Source organism: Corapipo altera, unplaced genomic scaffold, assembly GCF_003945725.1.
Source record: "Corapipo altera isolate COAL_440 unplaced genomic scaffold, ASM394572v1 61411, whole genome shotgun sequence".
NCBI classification, from domain to species: domain Eukaryota; kingdom Metazoa; phylum Chordata; class Aves; order Passeriformes; family Pipridae; genus Corapipo; species Corapipo altera.
The window spans coordinates 5,540,108-5,565,871 of record NW_020884875.1 but is presented as its reverse complement, the minus strand read 5'-3'; the positions used below and the strand labels follow the sequence as shown (position 1 = coordinate 5,565,871).

Below are 25,764 nucleotides of genomic sequence, written 5' to 3'. Positions count from 1 at the left end.
ATCACTCCACTTTGTGAGGAAATCTAATCCATTATGCTGTATGAGTCAGACTTTTGGACAAGTGTATTATAATTGCTTAAAATACTTAGTCTTACCAGTTGAGCTACTTGTGTTTCTACCTCTTATATTCTGATTGAAACATTTCAGAAGCCTATATTTCTCCCTATATCTTTATTACCAACTGTGTCTGTAATTCCTTAATTCTTGGTTGCTTGTTGGATTAGTATTGCTCTTTTTTTTCTGATATCAGCCTATGCAATTGGCTGATTTACAGCCCTTGGATTCTACTGAACTATGCAAAACCAAACTCTTCTCGTTTTTGAGATGAAGACTGTACCCTAGCAGTCCTTTTCTGTCTGCGTTTAGGATAGATGAATTGAAATCAAATGTGTTTGCCAATTCTGATGAGTATGGTTTCAGAAGAAATTTTTGTCAGCTGGTTAAGAGTGTTTAATGCCTTTGGAACGACTTGTCTAATGGTCACACACTGATGTACAAAAGCCACAGGAAGCAGATATTATTTTCCCCCTGCTATTTTGAACTGACAAGCTCCCAGCTCAACAGAGTTGTTGAATATCCAAGTGCATGACTCTCAACTTATTACTGCACAAATCCCCACCTGTGCTCTTGCTTCAGTCTTTGAGTTGTTTTGCTGGCAGAACTGGCTGCCCTTGATCTTCTACTGTATCAAAGAATTGCAAGCTCTGTCAGCAGTACATCTGCTAGTTATTCATTAAGGATGCATAGGCACTGCATAACACTGACTTGTTGGCTTTATCCTTGAGATTACCCTACTGGTAACCTCTTCCCAACCTTATAATTTCTCTTCACATACGTGTTGCCATTTTCCCTTTAGGCAATTTCTTCACTGTGTTACAATTGACTTAGAAGATGAGGTGTACATCAGGGATGCGTTTTGGTGTTGTCATATGGGGAGTATTCGGTAGAGAGCCTTTACTGCTCCTTTGCTCCACTTACTATGTAAAAGGAATACTTAAACTCCTCAATTTCTTCAGCTTTCAGGTAAAACTGACCCCAACTAATTTTTACTAATTCTCTATTTTAATGTGCCGAACTCTGCCTTTAGAATTTGGAGCTTGTTCAGGAGCAAAACAGATATTTGTAGAAGCTTTCTTTTAACTTACTGTGACAGTGTGACCGTGACACATGGACAGGATTTCTTTTCACAGTGAACTGGTGTTGAATCCTTGCTACTTTTTCCTGAGAAACTACTTTAGATGTTTTTTTGGATAAATCTTCTGTCAAAGTGTGCTGCCCCCTTGTATTACTGTTGTATCTGTGAAATTAGAAATTTACGTTAGTGATAGTTGTACCATTATGAAGACAAGTATCATTTGATATCTTCAGTTTTATCCAGTCTTCCTGTACCAGGAACTTTCATGCTTAGGAAATTGCTATTGTAATGTGAAAACTTATTCTTGTCTTCTGAAATCGTGATATTTGTCAGGGTGAAAAAGTAACATGTCTATCACAACTATAGGGAAACCCTGCTATTGTACTTGCTATACTGAGAGGCTTTGCCTCTATCACTTAGGTCAGTTCATCTGCTTTTTTATCCTGCTTATACTAATGAAAAAGCCAAACTATTTTTTTGCCTCTTTATTGTCTTAAAGCAAGAGAGACTGTCATTGCAGTAAGTATTTAAGCTATATATTTGACATAATTTTGATTTTTAGAAATTAAAACACCTTGAAATCCCACAAAACCAGATTTTGCTGATCCATAGAACAGAACAAAGTAAAGTACTGTGGAAAGTTTCTCTTAATGGTTTCACTTGCCAGAAACCAGTTGCTCCCCCTCTGGTTTGATTTCTACTTTTCTCCTCCCTTCTATCAGCTACTAATAGTGAAGCCAATCCACAGGTGTTTTAAAGTAGTAAATTAAACCAGCTATATGGAGGATATAGGGATTAGGGAGCATATATAATGAGGGATTAGATATTGACATTGGAAAGTATTTTAACCAAAAAGACGTCAAAAGGCTTTTCAGGCTTATGGTTGCCTTGGGTTGAACAAAAGGTAAATTACAAATGTTGTAGTTCTGTGACTTCAGTTTAGTTTAACAGTGTAAAGTTAATCTGATCAGTTTTATTGTAATCTGTATTTTAGAACTTTAAACTTTTCTCTCAAGCTTTCATGGAGCATGTCTCCTTTCAGCACTGAAATGTGCTTAGAACAACAGTAAGACAAATGACTGGTGGAATTACTTCTTAAATTTATTCTGCACTTGGAGGAGACTGAAGAAACACTTCATGACATTCATTATATAAGCATTTTTAGGGTTTTTTTTAACTTTTATATAAGCTGTTTTTAACTTTTTTTCAGTGCATAGCTCTTCCAATTAATGATTGCTTAATGGTAACTTAATGGTTACTAGATACCTAATACTTTAAGACTCAGAGTAAAGGAGATGTAAAGAAATTATGAAAGAGAAGACATTTTAATAACTTGATTTTAGCTGGTTCATACTTGCTTACAAAGCAAAACAAAAACAAACCTTGAGTTGTTTGCTATTTTGTTTGCATGATCTGAATACAGGAAAATGATGTGAGCAATTACAGGGTAATTACATAATAATCTCAATATTGCTGAAGAGTGAACATGCACACACACATCAAACAGCTTCATTTTGCATGGAAAAGCACATAGCACCGCACAAGGGACTTCATTCCCATGATCCATGTACCACTGCTTTCCATTTCTGATTTAGCAACTGGCAATTACATTTAAAAAAGCTCCCCCCTCTCTCCCCAGCCGTGTGAGTAACCCCATCGCTCTGAAAATTTTCAGTCTTTCATCTTGAGAAGCTGAAATATTCAGGAGTGGGTAAGAGGAAATGAGGAGTAACCCACCATGACTCCATTATTCACAGAGCAGGTCTTGAAAAAGGATGATGCAGAGCTCCTGATATGTCAGTGATGCTACCTAACTGTAATCACAAGTATTTGTGGCAGTGTGCTGAAGCTGTGATAAGTGTTTCTTTTAGGGTGAACTAATTTTGGGAACAACTGCTTTATGATGATAATCCAAACTAACTACTCTAAAGAAGTAAACATGGTAAAGAAACTATCATCTGTGTATGCCTAATTCTCTAGTTTTGGAGATCTAAAGAATACATTTTTCTCAAATGCACAGTCTTGAATCTTGATGTCACTATGAATCTTGATGTGCAGGGCAAAGGATGAAGTTTTCATTCCATACCTATCTTACAGAATAAATGGTGTTGGAAACACCATGGCATTATGTTGATAAGTCACCTTCCCTCATGATGGCTGCACATGTTTCTGCCTCCTCCCTTACTCAAGTCAGCTAAATACTAAACAACTGATGATATATCATGACATTTGTCACAATACCAACGTAAGGGAAGGGCAGAAATGAAGTCCGGGCTGCAGCATTTTTCAAAACCCTCCCATTCTTCCTATTAAAAGAGGGATTTTTTTTACTGGTAGGAAAGGCTCTGTTTTTGCACTGTACCGCAGAATCCTGCTCAAGGGCCCTGTGCTGGCTGATGTCTGAATAGTGCAGTGTTTTGATGAGTCTCTGGCTTGGCTCTTAGCTCATCCTGCTGTCCTTCTGCTTTGTTAGTGTACTTGGATGGCTTCCAGAGCTAGGTCAGTTGTAAGTCCTGCTGGCATGGAACTGGAAACAACCCTTCTTGACAATGACAGTGGCTTTTTTCTGCCACTTTGAGGGGAGGTTTTGCATACTATTGGTTTTATGACTGTAACAGTACAGAAGGTACATGATTCTTTATGACAGGCTAGCTGGAATTCATTGGCCCATATGGTGAGCCTGTAGCTGCTAGGTTGTGGAATAAAGCTGTGTGATTCATCAGAGTTCACTTCAAGGGAATTTTCACTTACGAGCCATTAGTTTGTTATTTGTTCTTCTGTGCCTGTTTTTGAACTGAAGGATTCATTTAAACACTTGATGGTGTGAAGAACAAAACTGATAGCAAATCATTGGTGAAGCCACAGTGAGTATCGCTGGTTATGGTCCCAGGAGTCAGGCTTAGTTTGGAGGACCTCAAGGGTGAAAACAAAGGGTGAAGAGAGTTGAAAAGGATCCTAGCTCTCTTCCCTAACGGTTCTCTTGCTGCTTGGTTGGTATCTTTTTTTAATTCTTTCTTTTTTTTTGTGTTCTTTGCATCTTTACTTTTGTAAGTAATAAGTGTACACACTTGTTGGGGCTAGCTGTGTATGTGGAAAGGAAGAGGTAGGCTATGCCTTGGCACAGGGGTCCAGTTGAGAGAACTGAGAATACAGCAGCATCTTTCACTGGCGTGAAGGAAGGGTGGAGGCTGTTTTTATCTTTCTGATCCCTTATTGGTAGATAGGGATGTCTCCCCCAAATAATTTTGGTTGTCTAACTCTAAAGTGGTATGCATTTTATGTGCAGCACTGCTGAATTCTGAGCACAAAATCAGGGGCTTTTATGACACTGGGCTGTTCATTGCTAAGTTAAAGATGATTATTTATTGTTTTGTTGAACATTCTTGGTAGTCGCCCACTTCTTTTTTCCATACAACTACTTCTTTCTGAGACTATTTATCTCTGTACACAGATTGTGCAAATGTTGTGTGTGTGTCAGAGATGGAGGAACAGGACTTAGAAATTTGATTCTCTTACTTTGTGGTGATTCATATCTTATTTTGAGCTTTCTATAAAAAAAACTTTGCCATTCAAATATTTTGGTACATGGTATGGGTATCTTGATGTGCAATAGCATGCATGTCTTAGTGTTGTGTCCTGTTGATATTAGATTGAGCCAAAGGCATCCTCTTTGGAAGAGAGGGGAATAAAATCCCCATGCCCTGAGGCCATAGGGCTTGTGCAGTGATGTTTTCTAGGGAGCTGTCCAGTGTGTGTGGAAGTGAGGGGATCGCATGCATGTGTCATCTCCTTTTTTCCATATTCCCAAAAACTCCCTCTGCACTTGCACTCCCTGAGAAGCACCTCTTTTCTGCTTTCATGAAATTTAATTTATGCTCTTCTGGCTTGTAAAGCTGTCCAGAGAAGGTATACAGGGGCAACTGTTGCTCACTGGAATATAAAGAAATATTCAATAACTGTGACAGTAGCAGCAGATTGAGCAATTTGGTGGTTGTCACTGAGCTGTTTACTCAGTCACAGTTTTGGCCTGCTTCCATACTTGATGTGCTGCAAACATGAAGGTGAGAGGAATTCTGCCCTGCTCTCCTTCATTCAGCAATACTTCCTGGGAGCTGCAAAATCAAGGCAGTAGTCATTGGCCAAGGGAAGTGCATAACCTAACTTTCTGCATGCCTGTTCCTCTTTATGCACTTCTCTTTGGAAATGCTGGGGTATAATCAGCACCAGAGTTTGTTTTGCTTTTGTAATGTATTTTGTATTCCTTTTTGCCAGCTGGCTTGCCTTTTGCAATTCTCAGTTCACGACGTACCCCCTTCCAGAGAGGAGTTTTCTGTAGTGATGAATCCATCCGGTATCCATACAAAGAGGACACCATATCTTATAAGTTTTTAGCAGGAATAATTATTCCTTTCAGTATAATTGTTGTAAGTTCAACTTTTCTTCATTGCTTTTGATTTCAGTGGGGGTGGGGAAGTGGGAGGAGGGGCAATCTGTTAATCAGACTTCTAAAACGATATTCTATAAGATGTCTCAATCTCACAAACAAGTCCTTAGGCCAGGTGCTAAAAGCAGTAGAAATGATGTTCTGGCAAGAATAACTAAAAGGTTTGCTTTAGTTGAGGTCAAACAACTAGAATTACAGAACAGAAAAACAATACCTTAGAACCTTGGAAATATGGTGGCTTAACTCTATAGTCTGACAGAAAAATTTCTTTCCTTACCATTTTGTTAAAGAATAACACTAATAATGTGTTGTGACTGTCTCAAGTCTTTTTATTTTGGGACCTGCTACTTTCAGAATAGGGATGTGCATGACTTATTAAATCAGCATTTTATCTACTACAAAGTCATTGAGAATACTTCTGTGTGTAGAAGTGTAACAACAGATGCTAAGCTATTTAATAGAAAAACATTATGGCTTCCAATCAGATCTTATTAAAAGCATAAATGGAATAAAAAGAATAAGTAGCCAGGGAGTTTTTTCCTATTTATTTCCCTGAAAGTCAGGATAAAACACTGGGCTTGTTTGTGTTTATATTACTGCAGGGGCTCACATTCACACTGCACCTAACCTGGCTGAAAACACAGTACTGCTCTCTCTCCCTCTTCTTCACACCAGATCAAAGAGCTGGAGAGATTGCCTCTGCAACTACAAACTTGGAATCTCTCTTTGACCACAGCTCCTAGCTCAACTGAACTGTCTCAAGCATATAGTGACTCTCTACCCTTAATATTTAATTATATGTATGGACAAAAGTTGAGGTCCTGCTATTACCCTGTCTGCTGCTACCTCTGGTGGCTTGTCTGAACCAGAATAAGATAGTGAAATTCCTTAGCCTTGCAGAAAACAGCAGCTTTCTTTGAGCTACATTTAGTGCAAATGGCCTCTGGAAGAATACCAGTCCTGGGGCAAAAAGTCGTGGATGCATGTCCTTGTGAGCACAGTAGACAGTTGGACCTCTTCAGTTAACCATTTAATGTCTTAAATCTGATGTTCTGATAATGGCCCTTCAACAGAGGCCTCAAGATCCCTGTCCAGATATGCTAAAAAGCTTTAGTCTCCACTTATAAATCTGTTGGGTGACATCCAAGCCCATCAGAGCCACACTTTGAGCAGAGATAAAACTCTTTTATACCAAATAAGATTTTTAGGTGAATAAATATTTATCCAAGTACATTTTAGAAATCAAAACTGAGAAGGTGCAGCAAGATGTAAACCTCAGTATTGACCAACTGTTTCTCTGGGCTAGTAGGTTACAGTCAGGAGGGATATTGTGGCAATCTAACTCTGTCTTGTATAAGGACTACACGGACTTTTTAATCGAGGTTCCAGCATAAAGGTCAACTTGCTGCTTGCTTGCTCTTGGGTGGAATTCTTTTTGTAACTGTAGAAACATGGGCTGAGAATTGAAATTGTGGCTTACCTGGTTTCCCTGTTCTTAGAAAAGCTGCTTCAAAAACTTACAGAAATAGTTCTGGAGCAGATGAAATTTTGAGGAGTTTTGTGTGTTCTATTAACTGGCAAGTAGTTTATGCTAAAGATCCTGCCATTTAAGATAGGACTATATTTTTTTTTCACACTGTTACTATCGTTGATAGTCAATATTACCTAAGAGCATCAGTGCTTAGTCTCAACTGAAGCCCATATATCTTATTTCATTTCTAGAGCAGTTAAAACAGACAAGTGAAGAAGAACAGAATAGAGCAAAGAGAGATTGATGTTTTGCCCTCAGTGCTTGACTACCAGCCATTTGCGGCTCAGGGACTTCCTGACTCAGAAGAGGCTCCACTGAATATAGTAATTTTTAACAGATGTATTTTCTTTGAATTAATCCAATTTCCATTTGAGCCTGTATGAACGTTTAGCTAACAAAATTATGTTTGCAACACCAGGGACCATCTTTTAGTTGTGAAATCAGGCTTTTCTGTCAAGATTGCTTCATAGTCAGATGGTAAAAGCAAATGTTGGTGTCCTTTACTCAGTGCTCAGTGAGAGTGAGTTGTTACCTCAGCTGAGGTAAGTGACCTTCTTGCAGGTTTTATAGCAATGTTCTTTGAAAGGGATTCATTACTTACCAGTCATGTGATATTAGTGCTCAGCTATCTTCCTTAAGAGGCTACTTTCTGGATTTAGGTAGATTGTGAATGTAATTTACTGAAAGCTTTCTCAGCTGTAGTCCATGTTCTGGTGTTTCTCTGCTTCAGTCCATCTTTTGGTATGGATGGAGTGTGTAAAGCTTCAGTGTCATACATCTGATGGTGTTCTCTGTTTGCCTTCATGTGCAAAGCCTCTGACAGCTACTGTGTGCCTGGGTGTCCATGTCTAAGTAATGGCTTCATTCGCCAAAGCTCTGCTTAGCTGGGATCCAGGACTTGGCACCCTCAAGGGATGGGCAGAGCCATAATTTAATTTTTACATGATTTTTAAAGATAACTTTATATATATACGTACAGTCCCTCATGCATCTGATCATCTGTATGAGCTGAACCTTTCTATACAAAATGGGACCATCTGGTTCAATATCCAGATTACCTGGGGTGAAGTTTTTTACTTGATGTAAGGAAAAACTTTCTGCAGGAAAACAGAATCAAATCCTTCTTGCCAACATTGATGCATGTACCTTGGAAATGTAGGGGGGAAAAGTCCTTAGAAAAACCTCACTAATACTGTCTTTCTCTACTCATATTAGTTTTCTTTTCTCCCCAAAGGATGTAATTTTCCTGAGGAATGGGAAATTTCTTTCTTAAAACACCTGGCCATTTACATCTGGAAATAAAGTCTAGACCCTTCAGAATAGTTTCTGGTTTCACAAAAAACCTAACAAACTTAGAAAAATTTTGCGCAGCAGAAGATTAGTTGAAGAAGACTCAACATAGAATAAAGTTATACTGGAAAAAATGTCTCTAATTAGAGTCATGCTAAGTAGTATGGGTAAATGTGATTTTTGAGAAGGATTTGTTTTAATAAGTATTCTGAAAGTCATTAATAATAAATTCAACATGAAGCAGGGTAAGGTAAAAGGATATTTTTCTTCTGCATGAAAGCATTTAAAGTTTGGACATTGTTACAGCTGAGTCTTGGAAAATTTAAATTTGCAGATTAATGTTTATAAAAAAATTAATTTCTGAAGCTGCTTGTCTGAATATTAACAAAAATAGAGTAATACTTTTCTTTTAAAGTGATTGTCTTTAACTTGCTGTCCTTATTTCTCTTTCAGATAATCCTAGGAGAGACACTCTCAGTTTTTTACAATAATTTGCACTCAAATTCATTTGTCAGAAATAACTACATAGCCACTATTTACAAAGCCATTGGAACCTTCATTTTTGGAGCAGCTGCTAGCCAGTCGTTGACAGACATTGCCAAGTACTCCATAGGTAGACTGCGTCCTCACTTCCTTGCTGTCTGCAAACCCGACTGGACACGAATCAACTGTAGTCTGGGTTACATTGAGAACTTCACTTGTCATGGGGACAAAGCAACAATCAATGAGGGAAGGTGAGTTTGACTGACTTCGTATACTTGTTGTATAACATGTTTCTTAACTCGAAACAGCGAGTTTTGGTATTGGTTTTGCCTATGATGGTCGTCAGTGTGTGATCTTTCCTGTCCTTATGTCAGCCCATGAGCCTTTTGTTTTATTTTCTCTCCTCTGTCCAGTTGAGGAGAGGTGTGATGGAGCAGCTTTGGTGGACACCTGGTGTCTAACCAGGGTCAATCTGGCACAAGCAGATAATCCTGAAATGAGCAGAACTTTGTGCAGGTACCAAGTAGACAAATTGCAGTTTGTTCTTTGAGAGATTAAAGTGGAGGAGTATGTTTCATGTACACTTTTTTTGTATTACTAATAACCATAATTGTGTTTAGAAGACTTCTATTTACTTCTTCCTTATTTTATCCTAAGCACTTATTATTGGATGGCCTGTGAGTAGCCCTATAGAGTCAGAATATCTGTTAGTAAGATATAATTCTTCTCTGTTCTAGCAAATGCATAATGTCCTTCTGAAGACTTGTAATGATGACTTTCTATATGACCATCAACTTGAGTTTGGAAAAAAAGGCAGGGTAAAAAAGGAGGATTTTCATGAAATAAAGGGGGGGAAAAGGACTTCTAACATCCTGTGTGCCAGAATTTCGAATGTTACTGACTTTTCAAAGATCTGACTTGTAGTAGAACAACCTTACGAACTGAAACAAAGAAGATACTACCTCCCCTGAGATAAAAGAATTGTCTTGGTATCTCGTCAGTTTTGCAAATTTTAATGTGGTGAGTTAGCTGAAGTAACTGCCAAAAATAAATCTTTACCATTTCATCTTCTTTTAAATTCTAACTTAAAACATAAGAAGGGAAACAGGTTACATTGTGGCAGGAGTAAAGTGTTTTCATTTTTTTTTTTTTGCTTCAGCTCACTGAAAGTGGCATTTACTTTTATTATTCTACTATGTCAGAAGATGCTTGTCTGAGTTTCAAATTAAATGAGTCTTTAAACAAATTGCACATTCTCAGGTGCTCTGGGAAACGGTATTCTGTGACTTTCAGCATGAAAATGGAGTCAAAATTCAATCTGTACATGGCTCTGAGTATTTAGTTTGACTTCTTCATGAGCATAAAGATCTTTCTCAAATGTAAAGAGGGACATGGAGAAAATTTGAGTTGATTGTGATGACTGAAATGGTCCTGAAATAAAATTTTCTGGGTTTTGGGAATGCTGAAAAATGAGAGTTAGCTTATGCTTAAACAAAGAAATAGGTTTTTCTTGTACCAGAATAGCATGGGGGAACAGTGGTATAATGATCACTGAACTTTTGTTCTTCTCTGTGCTTTGAAATCTCAGACTTCCATATTGGAAGCAAGATCTGTTTGTCGTCTCTTAACTAATCAGCTGTTACATTTGTATTCCCATTTATTGTTGGGTTCCCTTTTTCTGTTACCCCTGTTTCTCCCTATAGCATGATGTGAGAAGGTTCTCCTCTCTGGTCAGAGCTTGCCTTGAAGTGTTCACTTGAGTGTGAGCTCTCACTTGTGGGGCTTCTACTTCCAGCTGAGGCTTTTCTATGCACAGGAAGCTGTAAACAAAAAATAGTTTAGTGAGTGGTCAAAGAGGGTAGGATAGATTGGAGTGGGACATTGTCCTGTGCAGATGGATGACCTAGATGCAGTGACCCAGTACATTATTCAGGATTTGCTGTGGAAATTCAACCCTGCATCTGAAAGGGTGGTTTCAATGATCTTGGGTCATGTGCCTACAACAGGCCATTTGCCTGAGGTTGTTAACTTTACAGTTAATAGGCCACTAAGAGGGGAGAGCTGGATTGCAGTGAGTTTTACAGCAGTTTAGAAGAGGTCAGTAGGCTCTCAAGCTGTAACCCAGAGGTGAATTTCTAGATTGGTTGGAAAAAATTATTAGTGGCAAATTTAGTACCATCTAGTCTCATTTGCATAAATTAAATTGGCAAGTAGAAATGCAAAGAAGGAATGGAGAGAGGACAATCATAGTGTTGCATATAAAGTCATATGTTCTGAATTGAGCCTATTCTTCCTGTATTATAGTAGAATTTGAGGTTGGTTTTGAAAATTTTTAGGGATGCGTGCTTGGTTATGCAGTCTAAAAACAAATCTAATATTTGTTTACTATTTCATTGAAAACAATGAAAACAGTGTAGAAATCCATTGTGTGTTTCCACTATGCATATTGTGTTGTTCTGATTAGTTATATCCTCCCTTCTAATTTCTTCTTATTTTATACTAATCTGAAGTATAAAATAGCTTTGGTATACGGCATCCCCAAATAGATCAGACCTAAGTGTGTGCGTGTGTGTTAAAGAGATGCATGTAAGATGAAAGTTTTTACAGTTTGCTTTTAGAAGTGATACAGAAGTTAGGTAATCAGCAATTGTTTCCATTTTCTTCTTAACAGTTTAAAACTGGAATGGAAAACCTTTGAAGTAGTTTATTTTTTCACACATGAAGATTAAGGAGTAAGTTGTGGATATTTTTGTAGTAATAGGATGTGTAAGTTTGGGTTCCAAGTGGGTTCAAAATAGCATTTGAGCAAACTTCTAGAAGATTAAACCCAAGAAAACAACCTGTGTTTCTGGAAGCCTGTAAATTATGATTGGAGCCTGAAAATGTTTTAGGCAAGCATTGTTGCATATTATGTTCCAGTACTGTTTTATGTAAATCTGACGTTTTCAACTCTTTGCATATGTCTACTCTGCTATAACACAGGGGCTTGAGGGAAAGATAGTAATCAGCTTTTATTGTTCAGCATCAAAAATAGTATTAAAATACATGTATTTTTTATCATTAATATAAACCAATGGGCTTAGGCTTGCTTATCTAAATGAGTAAAATGCTCATGAGTTATGGTTAGTTTTGGTAAGATTTCACTTTTTAACCAGAGCTTAGTAAGATAATTCTTGCTGACTGAAGTGTCTTGTTTGCTGTATATCATGCTGAAAACAGTTCTCTTCAGTTTAAAATAACTTAGGTTCTTCTTCACAACTTTGAGAGTATTTGCACTTACAGTACTACTAGTGGTTAAACTAAGTTGAGGTTAAACTAAACAGTTGTGTGCTTAGTAAATCTTATTCATGTTTGTTGAAAGATGCATATAAGAGTTGATATATATATACTTCACAGTTTGTAGCACTTGCAAATCTCTGAAATATGCATGGAACTGATTAAGTATTAAAACTTTCTAGTTAAATATTAACATTAGATACTGTATTTTTCTTCTGTGCCTCTTTGTAAGGCAATCTTTCTTTAGGTAGTATTTGGCATTTAATTTAATCTCGACACAGAAGCTTGCTATGAGCTACCTAATGGCACTTTTCCTGAAGTGAATGACTTGTGCAGAACTGCCTTCTGAAGCTTTGAGGTGTTGGTAGGTTTGATGTCAGCTAGTTGTGTGTATCTTTTGTAATATTCCCTCTGAATAAATATTAAGAGTAGTAACTCAATAAAGGTGCCTGAACTGTAAAGGTGATTTTTCTTTTGAGTACGAAAATAGCAAAATTCTTCTTAATTCACATAACACCATTGAGGAAGATACATATTTTTTAAATGTAGTTGTACAGGGCAGAAGGATACAGGCTTCATATCTTGGAATTTCTTTACTAGGATACAGTGGCTTGTTTTGGTGTTCCAGCAAAGTAAATTTGATGTACAAGCACAAGTTCTATTGTCTGTGATTGAAGAGAGATCAAAGTCAAGGTGTCTTCCTGTCACTGGTGTTTGCGATTAGCATGTTATTTTTAGTATACTAGTATATACTTTAATGCTGCTGAATTGCCTTTAAGGTACTTTCTTCATCACCTATAAAGATAATGACTTGCCAGTTGGCTGTTTTCTCTTGCAAATAGGCAAAGCAGGCTCAATGAAATAGGTGGTTGTGCTATAACCCTGATAAAGTTTGGGGGTGAGTGAGCAGTCTCTGAATCTCTGATCTCTTTGCTTTTGCAGCCTCTGTTTTTGCTCAAGTTTTCCTTTCCTTCTGGCTTACCACTGCTTATTTTTGCCTAACTTTGAGTGAGTTGGCAAAATATTCCAATTCTTCAAACAGGAGTAGGAAGAGAGGACAGATGATGACTTCTCCATTCCTTTTTGGTAGCTGAGGCATCATTCCAAAACCTTTCTGCTCTAGTCAGTCCATAGCAGATTGTTCATTTGTTAGCTTGCTTGCATCCAGAAGAGTTAATAGAAACCACAGATGTTCAGCAGCAGGAGCTGTGAATTAGTATTTCACTATTCCTCTGGTGAGTGTACTTTGCAGTAGCTGCTGATTGTCTGTCTGAAATGATTGTGTAAACAGTGAAGCCTGCTTGTCTAGTAGAGTAACAAAAGAGAACATAAAGAGCTTCTCCTTTCCTCTAGTATATGAATTGTGGGATAAGTCTTCAACACTCAAAAAAGCCTGTGTTGTTAGAATATCTTAACATTTGATTACTTTGGAATAGGTTTATTTTTAAGCTTCTGGTAAGAGGGGAAAAAAAGGCAATATTATAAAGTATTTGTTCATTTAAGCTTAAATATATTGTCCTTCAGCATTTCAAGATGGTGATGGGGTGCCTTCTTGCTGTATTGTTGTAATGTACTGACACATGGTGTGGTGATATTAACTGGCTGCTCCCAACTCATTTTGGCAATCAGGAATTACAAATTCGACCTTGGCTGCTGTTTGCAGACAAGCATTGGTAATCTTTAGGTAGTAGGATCTGGAATCCAGGAGACATACTTGACCAGACAACCTGAACCTGGAAAAGGTCAGTGTTAATTGTGTCATCTTCAGCAAAGAATGCGTATTTCTTGTTGCTTTTAAAATCTAATCTCAGACAGTAAACGCGGCTTAAATAAAGGTTCTGTCAATATTTTTTGTTTGAGAAGGGTGAGAACTTAGTGGTAGGCTTTCCTCCAGTTTTATAAAATTATTTCTACAAGGAGATAAAAACAAAAAAACAAACCACCAAAAAAAAAATCAAAGAAACCCCCTAAGCCTCCCCAACAAGAACCATGCAAAACTGAACAAAACCTCCCCTAAACCAACAACTAAGAACCCCAAAACCAAGCTTCTGGTATTGATGAGTTTTATGTGATTGAAAGAACATTTGACTGAGTCTTATTTAGTTCTCAAGCAATGTAGCAGGTGCTATATAGAGTTTACAGTATTTTTAGAACTTAATTTAGGATTATGCTGTCATTTTGTGTGTGTGTATATATATCAATTTATAAACTTGGCGGCACAAACTGCAAATTAAAGCCTTGTGAAGGTTAGGTATATTGAATCTGATACAATTTAAACTTATATTTTATCCACAAAATGTTAAAAATAAATGTTGCAGCTGTATTGTTATGCTACTCAGTGTCTGCTGAATAATTTCACAGGGACAACAATGTACTAGCATATAATAATACACTGCTTAATGCTTATGCAAATAATGCCTCTGTAGAACTTCAAAACTTTAAAGCCTACTTCTTTAAATTTTCTGGTTTTAAAATAATTTCCTGCAGTAATAATGTAGGAAAAAAATTTCAGTTTTCAATGTCTGTACTCAATAAGGAATGTTGAAAAGGGGCTGTATTTGATCTGGAAGCAGAAAGAGCTGCCTTTGCAACAAAAATTAACTGATGTTAGGGGGAATTGAATCTGAAAGGTGAACATGCTCTAACCAACTGATATGCAGTTCTGCAATCTGGATCTTGTTTCAGATCTTGCATCTCTTTTGCCCTAGTGTGAATTGGCCCTTCTGAGTGGTAATAGATAACATTAATTTTCATTACTGAAAATAAAACTTTTGTACGCTTTAATAGTTTTCAGCTAAAGCTGGGCTTGCAGTCTGTCTGTTTCAGTAGCTTATTATGCTTAAGGTTATTCAAAATGAAAATTTGTAACTTGTGTTCAGTGCACCCTGAAAATTTATGACCAAGCAGATAGATGCATCTTGTGCTTCTTCTGATTTGTACAGCTCATGTCCAAGGTAACAGGAGGGAAGTCTCTTAATATAAAACTTTGGATGTGTATAACTGTGTATTGCTCAAACACTCCACAGGAACAGGTATTCCCTTAATGCTGACAGTTTTCCTGCTGCCTCTCTTCCTTTTCCTCTTCAAAGATTACAAGAATCTGCTGAAGGATCTGTTCCACACACTTGCCAAGCACTTCCTGCCCAAAGCAGTTTTTTAAAGAGGGAATAACAATTTAATCCCTGATTTAATGGAGATTATCTTTTTCTGTCCTCATTCCCTTTATGTAAAATTATGATAACATTACTATTCGTCAAAAGAGTATTACGTAGATAAGTTGTGCAGACATAATTAATGGAACAGATGCCTGTGATCTGATGCATGTGACAGCAAACTATTAGTCTTTGGAAATGTTGGTTTGAGTACCCCTTGCTGCTATTTTTACTTTTACTCTTTCCCAAGACAGCATCACTAAGAAAGAAAAGTAAGCAATGTCTCGATTTTTATTTTTTTTCCCTATTGGAGGAGGCTAACTAGAGAGGTAGTGGAAAGTTAAACTTTCCTTTTGTGTATTGAGTTGAGTGATAAAGTCAGAACTGATAGAAGATAACTTGTTTCTTAGTGGTTTTGCAATGTACATGTGGAAAGCCACTGCAGCATGCCATTTTTTTGGACTTTGTAATATTGAGAGCTCAAAACATACATGTTTCCCTGTGGTATGAATACCAGGACTTGGTAACTTCTTGCTCCATAGATAAAAATTAAAAGTATTTGGAAATTCAAGATGAAGGTTGACTACTGCTCATTTAAAAAGGAAAAAACCCCTCTGTTAAATGTACCGATTCATACAGACCATGATCATTTATCATTGAAGGATAGGGGGAAAGGCATTTAATTACTGGTTATCTTGCGATTAAGCTTATTCCTCTGGTGGATGCTGGTGTAAATTGCTGCTGTCAGATGCAAAATGGCTAGCTAACTAGTCATTGCCCGGTTAGATTGTTCCATCAGTGTGTAATACTTCTGCTTAAATGAAATTTACAGGATATCTGCAGACCTGAGTGTTCTGTGAATTATTTCCTCAATTCCCAGAGAAGAGAGAAATAAACTCCTGTCAAATCATACCAGCAGTAGTTTTTAACCAACTTCAAAATCTGGTCAACTTAGCAGTGAAAACAACCCTTGCAGTGCTTAATGCTGAGTAAAACTGCTTCATGTTGATCCTGAGATCAGGAAAAGATTACTTTATATCCCTGTTTCTTGCACTACCTGCAAGGTTTGTTTCAAAAGGCTGGTAGTGGGGAAGGTGGTTAAAAATTAGAAAATGCCTTTTTCTTCTTAGAACCTGTTAAATTGGATTTATGCCCTTAGGGTTAGCAGGAAACTTCGATTTGTGTAAGATAGCTGTAAAAGGAAAAATGTAGAACTGCAAAAAAAAGGAGCAATGGCATTAAATCATGTGTTTTAAATGTCAGCATTGTCAGTTTGCTCACTATCTGCCATAGCTTAAAGTAGAGCTGAGTGGATCCACCCCTCACCCCACATATGATTAGGGAATTGTGTAAGACACTATTAAATATTAGGTCTCATGTTGAAAAACCTGTCAGTAAAATTCTCTAGATGAGGATTGGAACTGGAGGATTGGAATACTGAATTGGAAGGACTGGCAGGTTTTTCCTATCTGTAAGTGTATGGCTTTGTAAAGAAGTGTAGGTATAACTACTGGTAGAGAAGGAAGAAAGTTGAGAAAATTGGGAAATTGGGAATGTTGTTTTTTGAAAATGGGGTTCTTAGTAGTTGCTGATTTTATTCAGTAGGTGAACTGCTTGTGCATTTACTTAAAACTTTCTCTGCAATAATCACAGAAGTGCTTAGTTTCGGAGTCCTCTAACCTTTCAACACCCACTGATCTCAAAAGTTGTACTGGTGCAAGTCCAGCTCCTGAGGAAAGAGCAGGTTCTAAGCTGAATGCAGAGAAAATTAACTTTAAAGAATAGGGTGCTTCAGCACCCTTAAACATAGGTCTTCACCTTAAGCATAGGTCTAGCAGTTTACTAAACCATGTCCTCATGGTACTGAACTCCTAGGAATATTTCATTGACAACCGTATGAAATATGGCTTACTCACACACAGGCATGCTGAGCTGCAGCACTCTGTCTAGCATTTACTCCTCTCCAGATCATGGAACGGGTAACACAAATGTCAGTGGAAGCTTTGAGTCAGACTGGGAGAATCCAGAGAACTTGAAGACAGAGAGGATTTGCTGGCTAATCTAGTGGGTGTGTTTACTTGCTTTGATGTGGGAGTGTGTATAATGTATTGCTGAGCCTCTTGTTTTTCTCTAAAGAATCATTCCATAATTCCATAGTTACATTGAGAAGATTCTCTTATTATTCAGACTCTGCTAGGTTTATTGTGGCACCACAGGATACTCTTTCTTGTGGCTTATCTCTTGCTACTGTCACTTCTAGCACTTTCTCACCATTTAATGCTCCATTGTATGGGTTTAGCTGTTTTCTAGTCGTGTTTCCTGAAGGCTGTTCATTTCCCTGCCAGACTCCTGCACTTGTCTTACGGTTTCTGCACATTCAGGTGTTCATACAAAGACATTATATGAAGACAAGGCACAAAGCTTATTTACTGGGCTCCAGTGTACAGTAATTCACTCAAGAAATAATACATTTTTTAGAATTCTGCCAAGCAGAACTTACTACTTAAAACATGCTATTTCTTGTAAGTTTAAGACAAATGATCCTTTTATTCACTGTATGCTATGTTCCTTTTTTGTACTAATTGAAGAAACACAACCTATGGGTCAGGCTCTGCTCCCTGGGCTAAACTGCCTTTGTGCATGGAAAGGAATAGAATAGAATGAAATGGTTGTCATTGTCAAGTCCTGCAAGGCAATCTCTCTGTCTTGCTTATCTGGGCTTAGAAATCCTAGCTAAAATTACTAAGTGGTTCAGTTGATTTATTTCCTGTAGGAATTGTTTGTACTTTGATTATTTTTCCAGGTATTCTTTAAAAATGCAGACTTAGAATAGCAAACCACAGTGTTTAACTGCAATCAATTTTTTGGTGACCGTTTTGAAAACCAGTGTCTTTACTTTTGCCTTTACCAGAAACCATGTGAAATTTATGGCAAAACTAAGTTTCAAGAAAGCTAAAGAGCCCTTAAATTACCTTGTTTTAAGACCTTTTTGTGATGTCCAGCTCTACTGTATCCCTTGAAAACTAGGAGTATACTTTAGGCCTCAACTGAGACCTAAAGCTGGTTTGATGCTACTACTTAAGACATTCTTCTGACTTGGGAGTCATATATTGTCCAAGTGGAAGTAATTAAAGCTTATGCTTTTTTGTGTTAAAATGAAGCCTTGTTCATCACATAGGAAGTGATCTGTGGGGTAGGTATTGATGGACTAAAAGGTGTGGACCTCTGCAAAACTCTTCTTTTGATGTTGAACGTGGCCATTTTGGAAACAATCGGAACAAGACTTTGCACTTGCCGACTCTATTTCATCATACTGTGGTTTCACTGGATACTATTATAATATTAATTTGAAAAGGATGTCCTGGAATCTGATGTGTGAATTCCTATTGCGATAATTTAGCCTTTCCTTCACTAGTGAAAGGTAGGGATTTTTAGAGCTATCTATGTATTTGGAAATGTATTTTCTGCTTCTGCATTCTTGGGGCTAGTAAATACAAACACTTTTTTTTTTTTAAACTAAAAATATATTTCTGCAATGGTGGCTCATGGTAAACCAGCATTTTCAGTATGATCATAAAGAAGCCTGGGCGGTGCAAGTGCTTGGCTGGTTTGATAGACAGGATGTTCTCCTGGCTTTGGGAAGGCGATATTTGCATGCTGATGAATTGTTGAGAAGTGTTTTTTCATTGTCAATCTTAAGAGTATTTGAAAGAGCTTTAAGATTCTGGTTTTTAAATGTCTGGTTTTTAAAGAAGTCTGGAGACAGCAGTATTGCCGAAGAAACTTCACTGGGATTGTACAATGTACGAGTTGGATCAATACTTTGTTCCAGTTGTATTTCTGGCCATACTTCATGTGCTAAGCATAATATTTTCAATCATGTACAGCATACTTATCTATGCCTGAGGGGAATGCATTCAAAATTTGTAGTCTTCAACTTGGAACAAGGCATTCTGACTGTTGCCTTAGGCTAATGCTTTCCTAAAACTAAAAAGACCAGTAGTCAACACCACCTTTAAAATGGTATAGGAATTCCAAAATAAACTGAAAGAATTGTATTTGTTCCTTTTATCAATTACTTGTCTTTTGAATTCCTTCAGTTGGCAACAGGCTGCTTTCAGTAACTGTGGGAAATGTTGTCTTATGGCCAGCAGGAATAGTCCTGCTGGACTATTGAGCCACTGGATAAAAGAATATCATAGGAGCCAGGAATTCCATGTTCTGTATCTTCTGTTCTATTGAACAGCATGCTTTATGTTCATTGCTCAGATGACATGCTTGTCTGAAGGACAGCACTCTTCAAAATGCTTGTCATATTGGCTTTCCTGGCTCGCTCTTGCCCTGAGATTTTGACTGGTAAAGAGATAGTGTACTGAAGTGGAGAAAGGATATGTAATCTTAAAAGGTTTTGAATTCCAAACATCTGAAGATAACATATTGTCAATACAATTTTTCTTTTTAAGAACTTAATTGGAAAATATCAGTGGGTGAAACATAAGTCAACTAATTCCAGATAGCTTTCAGAGTCAGGGGTACTAAATAAGCAATTGTCAGTGTTCTGAATCAACCATAAACCAAGAACTCTAAAACTTCTGGAATAAACTTTAGTAGGGTTTTTTTTCTGATGCAGTTTCTAAATGTTATATATGTAAATTCAGGAAGATTTTCAGTTTCACTTGTGCACAGGATTATTTCCTTGCCTTCTTTGTGGTATTTGAATAGTGTGTTAAATCCAATTATCTTGCTGTACTTCAGAGCTGCCTTCATTATCCTTAGACTGAAGAGTAGAAATGTTTCCCTTTAACATGAATTTCCCTAGCCTCAGGTCTCTGCCTGGCAGAGGCACCGAAACAAGAACCTGCTGGATGTGATGGAGTTCAATCTAGAGAGCTATGAGACTTTTTAATAAGCTGGCCTTGTGTGTGTATGCCAAACTGTTAAGCACAGAGTGCTGTTTGCATAGCTAAATTGCACAGAAGCCTGGCTAAGACCTGACTGGTGGCCTGTGAAGCAGCACCATTACAGGGCTCTGTGTATAAAATGGAAAAAATAGTGTCAAGTATTGTTTCTTTAATCTCTCTGCTTAAGGCTGAATTAGAAGTATCTTTCCATTTTGCCTTCTCTTTTTGAAGAGATGGGTAGGATTTGTTCTACAGCTGTGGCTCCTCACAGCTGTGCAGGGTAAGACCTTGCTGAAGGTGTCCTGGACTGTCAGTGTCAATTGTCCTTTCAGCCTGGGCCTGCTAGAAGTCTTTAAGAGTTGAAGTCGATGTTGACACTCTTTAGATGAGATAGCCAAGTATGAAGCTATTTCTACAAATATTAGATGGGGTGTCATCTTTTGCTGTTGGCTGGCTAATAAACTGCATTCCTACCTTTCCCCTTACCCTTCAGTGATAAATGATCATGATCTGTATGACTCAGTGCATTTAACAGTGGTGTACATATGCGGTATAAACATCTAAATGAGTTGTTAACTACTGCCTCCTGATGATGACCAAATGAAAGTAATTGGTTGGGGTGATTTTGTCATTTGTATTCATACATGTACTGTGACTAGAAGATAAGTAATTTTAAAAGTTAATATTTAAAGTATCCTTACATTTATCAAGAAGATGAAACAAATGTACTTCTTTAAAGGACACTTGATTTCTAGCTTTGAAGATGTATTCACTTGCTGTTCAAGCTTCAGATAAAGGCTAGTAGTTACTCCCTGATATGGAGATCAGCTTAACTCTGGAATAGAATAACTGCTGAGTAGTGAAGTCTGTACTGTTTGTCAAAAGCTGTTGTCAGATGTGCCTAGATAGCCTCCTTGACGAATAGTGTGGACATGTTTGCATTTTACCAGTTCACTTGTGTAAGACAGATTAGTATCACTATAGACTCAATGTTGTAAAAGAAAACTGATGATGTCTGATCTTTTTTCTTCCAGACTGTCATTTTACTCTGGCCATTCTTCATTCTCCATGTACTGCATGCTCTTCGTAGCAGTAAGTATACTCTTTCCACCTAAAGGTCAATAAAGTCAGTTAGCTACTTAGTACAAAAATTGAAATATGGACTCCACTGCTTTGCACAGGGGACATGGCTTTTGTAGGATGCTTGTCTGGGATAGCTGAAGATTTCTCAATAGGAGTTGTAAGAGTGTTGATAGTGGGACAAGAAGTAGAAATATCTTCAGTATGCCTAAAAATGTGATACCTGGCTTGTGTGTCTTGTCTAAAATGAGCCTGTGACAAGTGAGTTTGGAAAAGAAGATGCTACTTAAATTTAGTTACATTTAAAGTATTGTAAACCATATAAAAATCTATAATAAGATATGTTTGACTTAATGAAATGTGCAAAGCCTATTTTAAACAAAAGCAAACAAACACCCTAAACTTAAAGACTGATCAAATGTGGCTGGGCCCATAAGAGCAAAACAGCAGATCAACCTGAATTTCAAAATTCCTTTTATTTCCTCCTATCTTTTAGGGGCCAAGAGAGAGAATGAGGGATCTGTCTGTGAAAGTAAATATTAATTGTAAGATCAATTCAGTGATGCTTCAGTAGGAGATAATTATATTTCAGTTGAAATTTTTCCAAATCAGCTAGGGCAAATCATCTTCACTCCTTGCATAAGCTTTGTAACACTGAAGGGTTAATATGGTTGTTCTACCTCTGCTAACTGGTAACACAGAAGGCATTAAACAGCTTTGAGGAATTTTATTGTTAATGTAGCTGTGAAGTTAAGCTCTAGTCCTGGACGCAAATTGCTAACATAATACATACATTACATAATATACAAACTTAACAGATCTTGGATTCAATTTGCTTTCTTATTTTAGTTGCATTTTTAATATTTTCACTGTCTCTTGGCAATAGTATCACATCCACAGTGAGAGGACAGATTGTTCAAACTAAACAAAAAACCCTACAACCACACTTAAAGGGATGGCTCTTCAGTATAATGTAGGTATTTTTTAGCTTTATTTTGAGAGAAAGCTATTTCAGAAGCTTAATGTTCAGTTTTGATCTTTTCACTGATGTTTGTTTATGGCTTAAACTTGTTTAGTTCTGCTTTATTCTTTACTTGTCTTATCTAATGTAAATACAAAGAGTTCATAAAAGCATTGAGTCCTGGGTTTGACTGGAATATAGTGTGACTTCCAGTCAGCTATTTGCATTTTTTAAAATAAATAATAGTGTTTTTACTTGCTCATTAAGACTGGCAGTCTCCAAAATTCTGTAATATCTTGTAATAGATTTTCAAAGACAAAACCACTATTTCCACAGTACGATGGAGCAATTACTGCTGTATACCCTTATCCTGATTTGCTCCTCTGGGTTCAGTCATATCCTTTTCATCCAGTGTCTCCTTAACATAGCTTTGTTGAGCAACCTGATAACGTAATACTGCCACCTCACAGAAGGACAAACTTGGAGATAAGAAAAACCTTGGTAGGTGTGTGGCAATATGTATGGTTTATAATTTATACTGACTGGATTACAGTCATCTGGCAGGGGTCTGAAGCTGTCTGAGCTTTTACCTTTGTCACATGTTTAAGGAGAGTTCTGCATGCTGCAGCCTGGGGAAATGGGTGGTTGGGAGGACTTCTCAATTCATCAGCTGAATACAAGATAATAGTACGCATTAGATAATACAATTCTTTAGTTAAATACAAGATAGTAGAAGATGTGCTGAACAGATTGGACTTGGGACCTTGTTTGTTTAACCTATTAGACTTGGAAAAAATTCAGCCTTTGGCAAGAAATTCTTTATTTTGAAGTTACTAACTGCATGTGCGTTGAATAATGCTTTCTGTAGTTGCCTCTGGCATGTTTTTTTGAATCCATGCAAAGGAGTTTGTGTGGAGAGTTCTTGAAGAGGAAATGATGAACCTTAGGTATCTTGGGGCTGTGCATATGAGCTTCACTTGTGACAGCCTTCTGCGTGGGTGGGTGGTGGGACAGTGCAAGTCAAATCCTTCCTGGGCGTTCCACTCTGAAATGCTGTAAATCTTGACTTGTGTCAGTCCTGGTTCAGACTCTTGCTCTGATCAGAAGCTCTCCTTGTGTTCAGTCCTGTAGTAATTGCAAGACAATATGGCTTTACTTAGTAGCGCCCTTAAACTGGAGGGGAACGAATGTCTTTAAGTCTTCTAACATGACATTTGTTGAATGGGAAGCATTTCACTGGAGATCAGTTTGTTACTTGACAAACCACTCAATGGGTAGCCAGAGCCCTGGCTGGAGGAGAAGGCATTCTTTGTCTGTTCCTGCACCCCAGTTTCTTCTCTTGTCTCTGGCTGAACTGTGGCCCAGTACAAATAAGAGACTTTGTGGAGAATAGACTTCTAGTTCCTTTTCTCTGGTGATAACATTATTCATCTAGAATGTCAGGTGTGGGGATATCTGAAGAAGGTTAGTGGCTCCTGTGCAGTATGTTATTATCTTGCTGATTAACACAGCCTTACTGTGTACCAAAAAAACCCAAAAAGGTGCCGATGTCTTAAAAAAGACAACTAGTGCAGGAAGGTGAGGAACACACATACACAGTTGCCCATGCTTTAAGCCAAACCTGCAGCACTTGATACCTTGTTCGTTAACTGAACTCTGATATATGTTGGCTTCATCTGCTCCTTGCACACATTCTGCAGCCACGCACTGAGTCGTCAGCAGGACCGACTGTTAACATGTGGCTGTATTCAGGGGCAGTGTTAATCATAACCAGACACTGGCATGCTGGTTTCTGGAGAGGCTGGAGGAGTCTGTTGTGTGAGTGTGTACTGCAGAAAGCATGCTCTTCTGTGTTACTTGCTGAACATGTGTACTGTGTCAGGTGAAGCTATGACTTTATAGAGAAGCAGTCATGGGAGAAGCAGCTGAGGGGGCTGGGGTTGTTTAGCCTGGAGAAAAGGAGCCTCAAGGATGACCTTATTGCTCTACAGCTACCTGAGAAGGTTGTAGTTGGGTGGATATTGATCTCTTCTCCCAGATAAAAAGTAATAGGATGAGAGGAAATGGCCCAAGTTAATGCCAGGGGAGGTTTAGATTGGATATTAGGGAAAATTTCTTCTTAGAAGGGATTGTTATGCATTGGACCAGGCTGTCCCAGGGAAGTGGTTGAATCTCCATTCCTGGAGGTATTTAAAAGATGTGTGGATGTGACACTTGAGGACATGGTTTAGTGGTGGACTTGGCAGTGCTGGATTAACAGTTGGACTCAAAAGATCTTAACGGTCTTTTCCAACCTAAACAGTTCTATGATTCTATGACATTTTTGACTTGGCAACCATTTGGATTTCTTAAAGAGTCTGTATTATGCTGGGGAGCATTCCTTTCCTCTGTTTGAGAGATTCCTGAAAGTATCTGAGTTCTGACGGCATGGCTTTACTGGTATCAGGAGAAGAAACTGCAATTTTGAACATAATCCTGTGCTGCATGCGCCACCTCATAGCAAGGGCAACACATGGAAACGCCATTCACCGTGTCAGTCACCAAATTCTGTACCGTAACTGTTTGTTGCATTGGAATGTTAAATAATTTATATTATCTACATATTTAAATACACAGCAGTATATATATCAGCTGCAATTCTCACAGTATAGACATCACTGCACCTGTAAAAAAGCTGTTGTGCCTAGCTGGACTAGATTAAAACCTGGGTTTTCAGCCCGCTCCCATGTTAAAGTTATGGTGTCTTCTAGTTTTTAACTCATTGATACACAGAATGAGTGAAACACAGGAAAAAAATCTGCTTGCAGACTGTCAGTCTAGGAAGCTTTAGTGGAGAATGTATTTTGAGACTCATTTGGCAGAGCTAGGTGGGTTAGTTTGGGTCCAGGCAGAGCTATTATCCTGGAGATAACAGCTTCTGCCAACAACAGCTTCATGTGGAAACTAGATGAAGTTTGACCGTAACAGTATGTGGGAACCCAGTGACCTAATAACAGATGCTGGATCCCAAATTGTCTCTGTCATCTGCCCCTGCTGCTCCTTTCCTTTTATAGTTAAACAGCTGGCATGGTCTCTCCTGTATCAACAAAACCATTTAATCTTGGCTTGGAGAATGGGAGGGCAGGTATAGTTGAACACTTCTAGCAGTGTTTAGTGTGACCAGACTAGCACCCTGCCCCCTGGAAGGGGAGATGCTGCAGCTTGTCATAAGAGGGTTTTTGACATTTTTTTTTTTAAAAACTTCTGTTTAAAAGCTATTGTAAATTAAACTGCTAAATGCATGCTGTCATCAGGAGTGAGAATGATCCACTGCAACTGTTGGCAGTTGGCAGAAATGAGTGTGACCCTGAGGATCAGGTTGCTGTAATAGTCAGTCTTGTGTGTAGCTGGGCTGGGCACTTCGCTGCCTGCACCTATGAAGAATAGGGCTGTAGTAACCCAGCCAAGAGGCCCTGCTATTCTGGGGATGGCAACGTGTTTGTGCTGCTTACCCTTGGGACAAAAAGGGGTG

The 25,764-nt window shown here is 38.0% G+C and overlaps 1 protein-coding gene across 2 annotated transcripts in view; it reads left to right on the top strand.

Moving 5' to 3' along the window:
* The window catches only part of PLPP1 (phospholipid phosphatase 1), a 57,600-nt gene that overhangs the window by 22,150 nt on the left and 9,686 nt on the right, over positions 1–25,764 (top strand). For both annotated transcript variants that reach the window (XR_003526190.1, XM_027634407.1), the window contains 3 exons: positions 5,408–5,559; positions 8,854–9,134; positions 21,247–21,304. Coding sequence is in view for 1 of the 2 variants with exons in the window: in XM_027634407.1 (XP_027490208.1) it covers positions 5,408–5,559; positions 8,854–9,134; positions 21,247–21,304 (491 nt within the window). In the remaining variant the exon portion in view is untranslated. The remainder of the gene's footprint in view (positions 1–5,407; positions 5,560–8,853; positions 9,135–21,246; positions 21,305–25,764) is intronic.